Raw genomic sequence first — 12,735 nt, 5'->3', positions numbered from 1 at the left:
GAAATTGCTGTCCAATGCCTTGAGGTCCAACATAATGAGTGATGGTCTGGGCCAGCCACAGAGGGTCAAAGAGCGTATTTTGTACGTGTCTATATGCTACATTGTCTTTATGATGCGTGGTGTGTGTGTGTGTGTGTGTGTGTGTGTGTGTGTGTGTGTGTGTGTGTGTGTGTGTGTGTGTGTGTGTGTGTGTGAGATAGAGGGCGCCTCTGTAGCTATCTGTTTTTCTTTGTGCCAGCTGAAGCTAAAGTACAGTAACAGTGAAAGCTTTAGCTCGACTAGGGCTACGTTCACCAAATGCATCTCGGCATTAATGGGCAATGCCTCCTTTGGATATGTGTTATTCAAGCTTTTCTTTGACCTGAGAGTAATCCACATCCACTTTAATCTACTTTCAGGTCATACAAATGCATCGGAATAACACAATAAAAAATGCTTTTGGAAGTTGGAGCCCACAGGTATTTAAATAACACTGAGAAGCACAAAGGTAACGCAATGCCTCCCTGCAGGGAGACACCCGCTGGTCATCTCTGGTGTGACGACATGTTACACCACCGGGAGTGATAGATTAACTCCACATTTAATCTATGACTCTTCACTCTGCTTTGGTGCTGGCCCTGTTAAAATGCCTTACCACAAAATGAAGCACTTGAAGACATTCTAACAGAGCCATACGTAATGATCGGACACATTAATGTAAATGAAATAAATTCCTATAATTTGCACAATAACTATTTACCTGGACATGTATATCATAAGCACGTGTGTGTGTGTGTGTGTGTGTGTGTGTGTGTGTGTGTGTGTGTGTGTGTGTGTGTGAGTGAGGCATCAGGTTGTGAAGGGAAGGAAAAATGATGGATAAAAGATGACGAGGATGAGTGGGAAAGCTGGGAAGGATAGAAGGAGTGAGGAAGGAAGGGAGGGAGGGAAGATGGCACCTATTAAAACTATGTGCAGATTACCTTACAGCTCAAATATGTGGGAATGTGTGTTTGTGTGTTACTTCGAGGGCTAGCTTGGTCAATTAAAGCATATTAAAATCTGAAAAATGCTTCAATATGAAACTGAGGCTGTGAATGAGAATCATATTCAACTTTAATTCTCCCTTCTTTCAAAATGATTCTATTAACTTCAGTTTCATTATTCATCAGATTTAGAGCATTTCAACATGGTTTGTAAGTTTAACCAAACAAAACATTCGGTTTGTAAATCAATATAGTGAATTCCTTAAAGGCTGAACTACAGTGAGTTACTGTAGTTGCAGCTCATCTGATATATGAGCTCATTTTAAATTAGCATGAGCTGTTTCTCACATTACACGTCATGTTTTCAGCAAATGTCATCAGTTCAGTCAGTTCAATGGGCAACATGGGTTTCTTGAGAACTTTCTTTACAAGATTTGTGGTTAAGGTGCATTTGACCTGTCATGGGCCAGGATTAAACCATACTAACTACCTTATTTCACAATCCTTTTTTAAAATGCGTAGCACATAATAGGCTGTCCTCTTTGGATGAGTGGCAGCATGAGACCCATGTTACCCAGCTTGCATTTCAGGTGAGCAAGCAGCACCGCAAACCAATGAGAGAGAAGACAGAGAGAGACAGAGATAAACATCCATAACAGAAGAGTAAAGTGAACTGAAAAAGCTCAGAGAGAGAAGAAGAGAGATGGAGAGAAGAGGAGGCATTCCGAGTAGAGAGAAACACAAGGAGGAGTAGATGCAGTTCATACTGGCATCCTCTGCAAGACACCGCTCGAAGCAAACCACTACAGATCTGTTCACACTACTTCTACTCATATCAAAAACAAAAAATGGAGAAAAAGAAACCAGATGAGATTTAAGAAGCACCCGCAGGTTGCTGGGGAGAATTAGAGACCCAGGATTTTAAAAGTATTCTGATTCGATGACCACAAAAAGCTAATCTAAGTCAGCAAGCACCCAGCAGAGCAGCGAAGGGGGTGCACTCATAAGAGAGATTTGAGCAATTTAATATTTACTAAAGGCAAAGTGAAAACATTTTAAAAGCTGGCCTGTTACTGCACTTTGCTGTGTACTTAAGGAAAAGCAATGACAGGGAGGAAGATGTTGGCAAGCTGCTGCTATTAGTTTGTAACCTCATTGAACATTAAAATTCACTTGTGCCTCGTGAAATGCAGTAACAGGCTAAAATCTAAAATGTCTCAGTGACAGGGTCCTAGTTCAGAAACAGACGAGACTTCTCACAGGGTTAAAGTGCGGAGGGTTTCTTAAAAAAACAAAAATAGAAAAAGGTAGCCTGAGTGTCATCACTCAAATTATTTAAAAAAACAACAGAGAAGAAAAAAAAAAGGACGTAGGGCCATGCCTTTAGGTTAGGGAAGGAGAGGAAAATAATGAAACATTCAGGAATAACAGCAAACCAATCAACAAAATCAAACCAAAGGCAAACTCCAAACCAAAGTGCAGCATCAGTGACTTGTATAGATGACAAAGATGTATATCTCTGGCCCATTGAACCTCAGTTAAATATAACTCATTATATATTATATACCTCAGTATGAAATAAATCAGGTTAATCATTGTCAAAAGTTCCATTGGCAACTGACTCAAATTATTTGTTCACCCTCGGACAGTCTTTTGTTAAGTGTCTACGTATATATTTATACACTCCTCTTTCCCTACATTAAAGCATTCTTGCTAAAAAAGATCTGATGCATACATTCAATGTGAAGCAACAACAGGATATAGAACATTTCAACTAGATTTCATCAATTTCATATGTGAATAAAAGATGAAATGTCCATTTAAAAAATACCCGGTGTGGCTTCCATGCAGCCTTGTCAGCCTCGCATGGGGACAAATGGAGTCCCTTTCCAAAGGCCTGATGAACAGCTGCCATGCTCACACACCCCTGGGATACAGTAGCCTTATTTGTATGCCTGCCCAGTTCTCTCTGAGGTGAATCACACCGCATTCCACCATGCGGGAACATACCGGTGTACACATGTGCATATCCTTTCTTTGCTTCATGTCCTCAAACCGGCAGTATGCTGAGGTTGTAAGAGTAAATCTAAACTTAATGTGCATCCACATGTATTCAAATGTTTCTATAATTGATGTGACGTAAGATGATGTAAATGTGTAGAAACAAAGTAAGGTGGTTTCTGTGTCTTCATTAGCTGAAACAAATGTAGTGTATATCAAAGTTAGACTCCCAGAGATCTCGACTTATTCAGCTTCACTGGCCCATCTGATCGTAGTACAGAATCATTTTCCTCTCCGGCAAACTGCACACACAGCAGAGACTATCCATTGTTAATGCTGAATGAAGAGTTAATACACACTGCCTGTTCTCCTGCCATGGAGCACTTTGAATAACGCATGAATAAAACACCAATTATCCCTGAAGTGTAAATACGATAGACACTCAACATTTGACTTGTGTTTGGCATATTCATTCTTATTCAGCCCCACTGTTGACCATAGGGCCCCCACGTCGGTGCTAAATGAATTCATACATACATTTGCATACATTTCACAGGTCCTGGGCAAATCCATGTCTGGGCTTTACTATTGCTGGATAAAATATAATACAAGATTCTCATTTGAATTTGATGTTTCTCTGGTGATTTATGAATTTAGAATGTTTCATGACCCTTGGGTCAAAACACTTGAGAATCTGTATTCAATATCTTTCCAGTAACGTTTGCTGCTTTGCAGAAATGCGCACCCTATCTGTAAACATGGTATACAGTAGCAGGCCTGGATATAGCACCTTCACATCTGCCATGCTATACAGTGTCCATCATGCCAGGGGAATGGACACTATCCCCTGTGGCGATGTTAAAAGATCAACTCAATGTGAAACCGAACCAAGTGCTGAGACAATGCAACAGGTTCAAGTGGTAAATGCAATAGTTTTTGAAGCTATTGACGTTTATCAGACTGAGGCATGAATACCTTTCTGAAGCAGTTTCAAATGTTACATAATCTATACAAAACAGGACTTGAATTAAGAGAATTCAAATTGAATTGCAGCCTAATTATTCCACTCCTTAAGATGAATATGTAGAAAGGGGAACTCAGGAAAGCTGTTTTGAAGCCTCCAGTTGTTATACAGAGTTAAAATAATAATGTTAGCATCCCAAAGGCCAACATATTAATGAATCAAACTGACCCATCTAAAAAGTATTAAGATGTAATGGGTCAAACATCTCTAAGAACTACTGTAGCAAGCCTTTCTTTTGTTTCAAATGACTACGACATCTGGACGTTTTCACTGCCAGAGTTATTCAGCCGTCTGTTAAGCTCAAATGTGATGCAGCTGAAGTTTCCTAATCATCTGAAAGCATGCGAGATGGGTATCAACACTCTGTCCGTGTGTGTGTGTGGGAATGGCAGAGCAGGCAGGCAGGAAGGGAGGGAGTTGGACTACTTACGTTAACCTCAGTGATCGCTATGTCAACAATGCTACCCACAACTATCAAGGCATCAAATGTGTTCCATGCATCAACAAAATAATGCTGCGTAGGGGTGGAGAGAACAGAAAAACAACAGAAGAAAAGGACAGAACATAAGACATTTAAAAAATGGAAAAAACAAAAATAAATGGAGAGAGGAGAAAAATAAGATAAAAAACATTATATACATGAGCATTGGAGTTTTTTTAGTAGGAGGAGAGAGGGAAAGAATCAACAAAATTCAACGGCAAAAAAAGAAAAGGAGGGGTCTTGAAAAGATGGACAGCAGAGGAAGAGCAGCGGAGATCGGTCATGCTTGTCCATGAGAGGAAAATGTCAACAACAAGAACAACAGTACAGAACAAATTCCAACAAAATCACAACCAAATAAAAGGCCCCTGTTGTTGTGGTTAAATGATGTGTAAGTGTGTGATTGGTCAGCGAGTTAGTTCAGTTAGTGAGGGAATCAAACCTGAGGATAAGTCACAGTCCGACAAAAAGTGGAGAAAAAAACCCGACAACACCTGAGATACTGTGAGGAAGCAGGACGCAAGACAGGAACCTTCTGTGCCCCAGCTAAACCCTGCCTCTACGTTTTAAGAAACCTATGAAGAAGCTTGGTCTTGCTCAGGAACCCTTTGTGGTCGGGGGTCCCCTGAGTAGCAGCGGCCATCTTGGAGTCAAGGATGAAGGGAGAGAAGTAGGAGAAGGAAGAAGAGAAAGAGGAGGCAGAGAGAGGAGAAGGAGAGATGAAGAGAAAGGACAACACAACACAGAAAGAGCCACAGAGGAGGAGTGTGGCGGGAAATGAAAGAAGAATCAAGAAGGCACAAGACAGAGAGAAAGAGGGAGCGACAAGGAGAGTGGGCATCGTACTTACGTTGATCTCACTGAGAATGACGTCTATTATGCTGCCAATTACGATGAGGAAATCAAACACATTCCAGGGATCACTAAAGTACCCCTACACAGGATGAGGTGAGCAGGAGGAGGAGATGGAGGAGGAGGAGGAGGAGGGTAAGAAAGGTAGGTTAGAAGGAAAACAACATCTGCTGCCACTTCCCAGCCCTATTACGTCGGTATGAGGCTGTGCAGTACACTGAGGGGGAGAATCAGCTGATGAACCCACACATGAAAGGACACATTTGAATCCTAATCGACAGAATCAAACGGTTTCCTTTCCAGTATCTGTCCATCAGCTGGATTTCCTGCTCTGTTAAAGCGTGTTGGGTGGAAGTTATTCAAGCCTTCCACCTGCATCTTTGGCTGTTCTAGCAACGTGATTATACTGAAAGCCCACTTTGTTTGATTAACTTGTGGAGGCCGATTCATCACCAGTAGTGGTATTTATGAAAAACATCCCCATAGCTTCAGGCCAAAATTGTTTCACTTAGGGTGGTAACATACACATATATTATATGTACTGTGGGGAGAGAGCTGTATCTTGGAAATAATGTTTTATTTTCTGGTGTAAACTTGAGGGGAGAGCCAAGATCTAACAAGGGTCATTGTGAGACTGGACTGGCATGTCCATACTGTAAAGCAAGTTACTTTTCAGACTGTGTGTTCTCCCATGGCACCATTTGTATTGGTATTACTGTGGACTAGGAAGGCGTGTGTTGCAACCATTTTGTGCCAATCTTTTGCAACAAGATAAGATGAAATATGTAAGCATTTGTGTGTCTAAAGGTGGCTGGAACTTCGGACAGGTGGACAAGAAGGACCAATGTCTGGATAATGAAATGTCCTATTTTTAGGAAGTGTTATTTTACTCTGACTGCAACGTTTTAAAAACATTAAGTTTGCACAAATGAATACAACTCATTTGTATGAATCAAACTGGCAAAAACGAAAGATGCTGAGAGAAAGTCAATCATAGTGAATCTACTTGAATCTGTCATCTTAAAAGGTTGTGTAAAAATAACAAGGCATCCTTGGACGCTATAGTGGTTTGATGAAGTTGTTTGAGGTGTGACAATATTAATGTAAAAGCAGGGTCAACCATTAATAGAGTTTAGGGTTAGAATCTAAATGCTATTGCATGTAGTGATTGCATTTATTTGCCATACTAACGTCCCCACACATCAGTAATAAAACAGGAAGTGGGGAGGAAAGCGAACACAGATCATTCAAAAATATGTTCAGAACTAAACAACACTGTTAAGATCACAAATGAAAAGGCATTAGCACACATTTTTCACATTATAAAAGTCTCCCCAGCTGATTCCACATGTGCTTTGACGACTGCAATACCTGCAAATAAAAGTGTTATTGGGTGGTCCGGCTGTGTGTGCCGGAAGAGTTTACTGAAGTTAAGACAATGAGACAAGTAATGTCCTTAAGGGTGGGTGTAAATGACCTTTAATATGTTTAACCTTTTGTAGAGGTGTTTATATTTGTGTGCCGATGTTTTCCTGTGGTAAAGTTTAAGTTTTGTACTTTTATTTTGATAGTTATAAGATCCGCACTTTTATTTTGAAGGGACTTTTGCCGGAAGTGAATAGAGAACGGAGGATTGTAAACACGTGTAATGACGGATGAATCACGGAGAAATTAACTTCAGATAATTAGTTACGTTAGGTTTTTTAGCACCTGGCTGATAGGGGCACAAGGTTTGTTATTACTTTAATTAATATGTGTATTGATATTATGTGGTGTTATTTCGTAGTTTTGCAGAGTTTTGAGTTCACGCTTTTGTATTAGCAAAACTGCTATATAAGGAATGGAGATGTTTTATCTTTGAGATGGTGGCTAATTATTGTGTTTTCTTTCTTTCCTTAGCTCTTACGTTGGTACTTGACAATTAATGTATACATGCAAGTGTGTACAATAAAAGGATACCATCAGTTTGAGAGTTAGACCATTATTCAGCTGGGGACGCTGCAGTGGGTCCTTTTCAATACCAGGGCTCATTATGGCTTGGGAACATTTCCTCATGCGGCACTTCACTTTTTGACATAAATGAAATGCATGAAAGAGGGAAAATAGGTATCAGTTTTGGTATTTTCCACTAAAAACTGAATTGAGTAAGCCATAATTAGCGTTAACATGAACTTTTATTTCACACATAATGCAGCGCAGCATGAGGTCATTTCCCAAGCCTTAAAAGTTATCCTGCACATAATTGGTTATTCCAGCTGGAGCCGCCTGTGCATGAAAACACTGCAAGACATGCATGATTACATGCATGAAGTACATCCATAATCTTTTGATGTTATTATAAAAAGAAAATATTATTTGATTCATCTTAATAAATCTTGATAAAAGAACACATTTTGTCCAACATAATGTTGATTTAATAGCTGACTGGAAAAACGACAAATAATTTGGTTTTAATCAGTAGTGAGAATTCCAAGGGCTCCCAGATAATGAATTTGTTCATAAATGACATTCATTAATGCCAACAAATAACTTTGAGCAATTAACTTCACATAAATAATAAATACAAATTCGAATTAATTCAATAACTGCGTAGAAATAATGAATGAATGCATAACACATGGAGTATTTGGAATGAAAAGTTCAGCATTTGGTTATAACGCACTGTTTATAATGAGCATAATGAGTCAAAGTGACACCGGCACCGTTGCCAATTATCTTGAAGGATAAGGTTAAAAAAAAAGAAAATTACTCTCAGCAGGCTGTTTAATTGAACTTCATATTCCACTGTCTCGTTCTATTAAAGCAGTCAGTGAGCTGAAGCACAGAGCCTTTATGTGTTTATGTCTGTTTGGCTTATCATTATCTGTAAAAAGTCAAGCAATAACTGGAACGTTTCTTACACTCATCTTTTGATTAGCATTATGTACTGTGCAACAGTAGAGAGCAGGGTGAAAATATGATATGAAACCGTTTTGTCTATTGATTCAGTTCAAGGATGTTCAACGGACCCTGCAGTAATAGGATGAGGCTTTCCCATCTGTTACTGTTTAAATAGCTGATGCACCAGGACGTTCTAACATTGGACCAATAAACCCACACAGCTTCATAGCAACAACAGCAGGAAAACAAGGGAGCAGTGAGATTAAAAGCCACGTGACGCCGTCCACTAATCATGTTTTAGATCCATGACACGGTAATCATCGTCTGGAGGAAATTACATGCGGATTAGGAACATACAGCTCAACATCAGTGAGCAGTTATTTCTAATGCAAAACCTCAAATGTACAGCATTAGACTATTTTATTATATCCATAGGTTGTCATGATTAGTAGTACAACTTTGTTTGATTAACATACTAAATGCAGCAGATACTTTTTATTTCTCTACTTTACTGCATCTACTTTTGTATGCCATAGCTAGAGAGGTGGACTTACCCTGGGTTTGAAGGCGATCAGTTTTAGGATCATCTCCACAGTGAAGAGTCCAGTGAAGAGCATGTTGAGGATGTTCATGGCATCATTGAAGCCTTTTGTCTGTCCATGATGCTGCAAAGACACATAAATGACTCGTTAAAAAGAAAGGGGGGTCTGGGTTTGTGTGTGTGTGTGTGTGTGTGTGTGTGTGTGTGTGTGTGTGTGTGTGTGTGTGTGTGTGTGTGTGTGTGTGTGTGTGTGTGTGTGTGTGTGTGTGTGTGTGTGTGTGTGTGTGTGTGTGTGTGTGTGTGTGTGTGTGTGTGTGTGTGTGTGTGTGTGTGTGTGTGTGTGTGTGTGTGTGTGTGTGTGTGTGTGTGTGTGTGTGTGTGTGTGTGTGTGTGAGAGAGAGAGAGACTCACCTGCATGGCCAGACAGATGGTGTTGAGAAGGATGAGTGTGAACATGAGGTACTCAAAGTAGGTGGAGTTGACCACATACCACACCTTATACTGGTAGGGGTTCTTGGGGATGTAGCGCCGCAATGGACGTGCCTTCAAAGCGTACTCCACACACTGACGCTGTGACACACACACAAACACGTGAGCATACAGAAACATTTTGCATGTTTCTCATCACTCCCCCTCTCTGTGCTCAGACCACCCTGGAGGAAGAGCTGCAGAATTGTCTGAAAAAGCTCTTTCCAGCCCAGACTTCTGTTCCCTGCTCTGTGTGAATGTCCATGTTCTTGAATCATCACAGGAAACCCAGCTGCAGGGACTTGGCCTGGCTCCTTCATTAAGCTTTAGTCTCATCTTCTTTCTGAGCTGCTGTACTTCCCTCCTGGAGTGGTTCAGCCCCTAAAACTCAGGTTCAGCTTCCCATGTCTCCCCCCCACTGCAGGGCATGCATTCACTCTCCTTTGTGCCTTGTGAATTGCAAAATGACTTTCCCATTTCAGCCCAAATAGTCACTCTCCTTCTACTTCAACCTTAAAACACACATCTATCTTGCAGTAAACAGAAAAGACTGACAGAGACGGTACCTGGTTCTTGTCCAGCTCACAGTTCTTATACTCTTGCTCTCCTTGCTCCTGGAATGTGACAATGACGAAACCGACGAAGATGTTCATCATGAAGAAGGCGATGATGATGATGTAGATGATGAAGAAGATGGAGATGACCACGCGGTAGTTGTAGATAGGCCCAACGTCCTCGGTGTGAGAGTCTATGGCTCGGTACAATAACCTGAGGGAGGGCAGGGAAGGAGGGACGAATCATTGAAGGAAAGGAGGAAGATGGAAAGGACTCCAGTGCACAGTTTTAATGAGTATAAAATGCACTCTGCAGGAAACCCCAACATACTATATGTATCAAGCAACTGATATCTTCCTATCAGGACATACTACTCAGAGCTGTCAATCACTTCTGTTACCAATGCTAAAGGAGAAACACTAAAGGCTATTAAAAGAGCTGCTGACCTGGTTATATCCTTCATTTAATTTATGACTGTACATATATGCACGCCTTGATGTATTGAAAGATGATTGGGAGAGGACTCAATGTCAACTTAGTTAAAAAAGACGAGATAAAAATAAAGAAAGTATTGGTTATGAACTGTTATGCAAACATGTGTGTAATAGATGACCTTAGACTATTGCTAACCAGCATTATGTATGATTTTTGTGACATGGCAAGAGGGGGGGAGGGATGGGTGTCGTGGCCAAGGGACTCCCTATACATCTCCTTTTATTATTTATTCTCTTTCTTTTTGTATTATTGTACATAACTTGTATCTGTATATGTGTCCCTCTGTGAGTGCTACTAGAAAAGAATCGAAAGTTGGTCACAAAAATAAATAAATACACTGTGTAGAAACAGTATGCAGGTCAGGATATATATATATATAAATGCATTTTTTGTTTTAAGACACGCACTCTGGCCAGCCCTCGAAGGTAGACACAGCAAACAGAGCCATCATGCCTTGCAGGACATTGTCGAAGTTGAAGTCGCTGTTCTCCCACAGTCTCAGTGCTCTTTCAGGCTTCCCCACATCACCGTCCTTATACATAATGTAGGAACCCCTGTGGACACAAGCAGACACGCACACACATATCCGCATGTATTATCTAGCAGTTATTCTGTAAGGTAGAGTTCGAGCAGCTTGCGTGCAGGAGGGATCTCTCACCTGCACTCTGCATACGTTTGTTTGGAGCTGTCAGTACAGGTGAAGAACTTGCCCTGAGGGGAAAACATAGAGATGTAGTATTTAAATTAACCTGATTACGAAGCGTGTCCTTCTTCTTCTTTCCCTCCTTTCCACTTTACCTTAAAGAGTTGTACTCCAATGCAGGCAAACATGAACTGGAGCAGCGTGGTGACGATGACAATGTTGCCAATGGTCCGGATTGCCACAAACACGCACTGCACTACATGCTGTAAAACAAACCCGTAATGATAGTGAAGTACAATAATGTGTATTTATTTGTTAAGAAGAGAGTATGTGTGTATTATGTGTTTTTGATATACGTGTGAGTGTTTTAACCTTTAGTCCTTTGGCTCTGTTGATGGCCCTCAGTGGTCTGAGCACCCGCAGGACCCTCAGGATCTTCACCACGTTAATGGCACTTGACCTGAAACACACATGGGGTTAACTATGCTCCAGTTTAACTGATGAAACACACATTTTTACACACATGAAGACATATTTGCAAAAGAAGTTTTAAAAGCATTTTTTCAGCACACACTGAACTAAAGATCAATAAACACACAAGTTAAAGAAACCAAAATGATCAGATAAAAGTGAACTGAAACACAACGAGAAGTATGACACAAAACTATAATGATTGTCTTTAGAAACAGGTAAAGGTGGCCTTAAATTCTGCAGAGTCAGTAATAATATGTGTGTTTTTTAAACATTACCTTTACAGAATGTATGCTTAAAAAAGCAATGAAACATGTTTAAAATGACTTACAACAAAACGCTGAATAGTATTTCTGATTTCTATTAGGGTATTGGAAGCAGTGCACTTTATTTGATCTAGCGGAAATCAGGTGGCCAAATAACAATACTGGATTATAGTCAGGTTTAGTAAATTCTTAACTACTAATAAACATATCATATATTGACTGACACTATGGGTTTGTACGTGTTGATGAATAAGGAAAATAACATAAAATGTGCACAATAGTAGGAACAATATATAAAAAGTGTTTATGTATCAAACACACACATGTTTAACACAGATAAAGCAACACACAGACATGTACAGGCAAACAGAGTTATTGTGCTGTAAGAGAGTGTCAGTTAAAGCCCAATGCCAAACAGTGTGACCTTTCAAAGGAAGTGGAGTGAAGGAAAGGGTTTGAACTTTTAAACCAAAATAATTAAATGCATACATTGACATTTTGAATTTTACAATAGATATTTAGAAAAAGCTTGAGCATTGATCCATTGTTCATCTGAACTAGGTCTTCATTATTACTATATGACGTCAACAGCTCTGAAACAAGCTAACAACCTTCAAGATGTTCAGTTCACCGATGAACAAAATGCAAAAACCTTTTCCCAAAGTGTCACAAAGGAAAAAGTGTATTAAAAATGTCAATTTATACTTTTAAGGGAGTGACATTTTAAGAGGGTTAAAGGAGTGGTATAAAGGGAGTGACATTATTCTCTGTATACTTTAAAATAAAAAAAGGAAAGACCTGTTGAACAGTTCACACAGGAAGGTAACGTTTAAAGGGAATCAAAGGGAGCTCATGTTGAGCAGGATTTCATCAGCAACATATCACAGTCAAACCAGCTGTGGAGATATCCTGTAGTGATAGTACAAACTTCAACTCAATTTCAAACATTTCTTTAGAATATAAAATGAATATAACTACTAATGAATGTTGTTCAATAATAGCCCTGAGCAAGTCCTATATCAGCAGAAACATGATGGCATTTTAATGATTTATTCACTCAAATAAAGGCTTGTTTCCTTCCTTGTGCAATTTA

General features: G+C 39.8%; 1 protein-coding gene across 29 annotated transcripts in view; it reads right to left on the bottom strand.

The window, feature by feature from the left end:
* The window catches only part of cacna1c (calcium channel, voltage-dependent, L type, alpha 1C subunit), a 213,472-nt gene that overhangs the window by 21,178 nt on the left and 179,559 nt on the right, over positions 1-12,735 (bottom strand). For 22 of the 29 annotated variants that reach the window (XM_079653915.1, XM_079653914.1, XM_079653918.1 and 19 more), the window contains 8 exons: positions 11,278-11,365; positions 11,061-11,168; positions 10,921-10,973; positions 10,670-10,816; positions 9,779-9,980; positions 9,156-9,314; positions 8,758-8,868; positions 5,322-5,405 (listed from right to left, as the gene is read on the bottom strand). In XM_079653915.1, coding sequence (XP_079510041.1) covers positions 5,322-5,405; positions 8,758-8,868; positions 9,156-9,314; positions 9,779-9,980; positions 10,670-10,816; positions 10,921-10,973; positions 11,061-11,168; positions 11,278-11,365 — 952 coding nt within the window. Of the gene's footprint in view, positions 1-4,420; positions 4,505-5,321; positions 5,406-8,757; positions 8,869-9,155; positions 9,315-9,778; positions 9,981-10,669; positions 10,817-10,920; positions 10,974-11,060; positions 11,169-11,277; positions 11,366-12,735 lie in introns of all 29 variants that reach the window. The other 7 variants (XM_079653923.1, XM_079653907.1, XM_079653921.1 and 4 more) reach the window with 1 other exon arrangement.

This window comes from Notothenia rossii (assembly GCF_949606895.1).
Source record: "Notothenia rossii genome assembly, chromosome: 10".
Lineage (NCBI taxonomy): Eukaryota > Metazoa > Chordata > Actinopteri > Perciformes > Nototheniidae > Notothenia > Notothenia rossii.
This window is presented reverse-complemented; position numbering and strand designations above follow the sequence as displayed.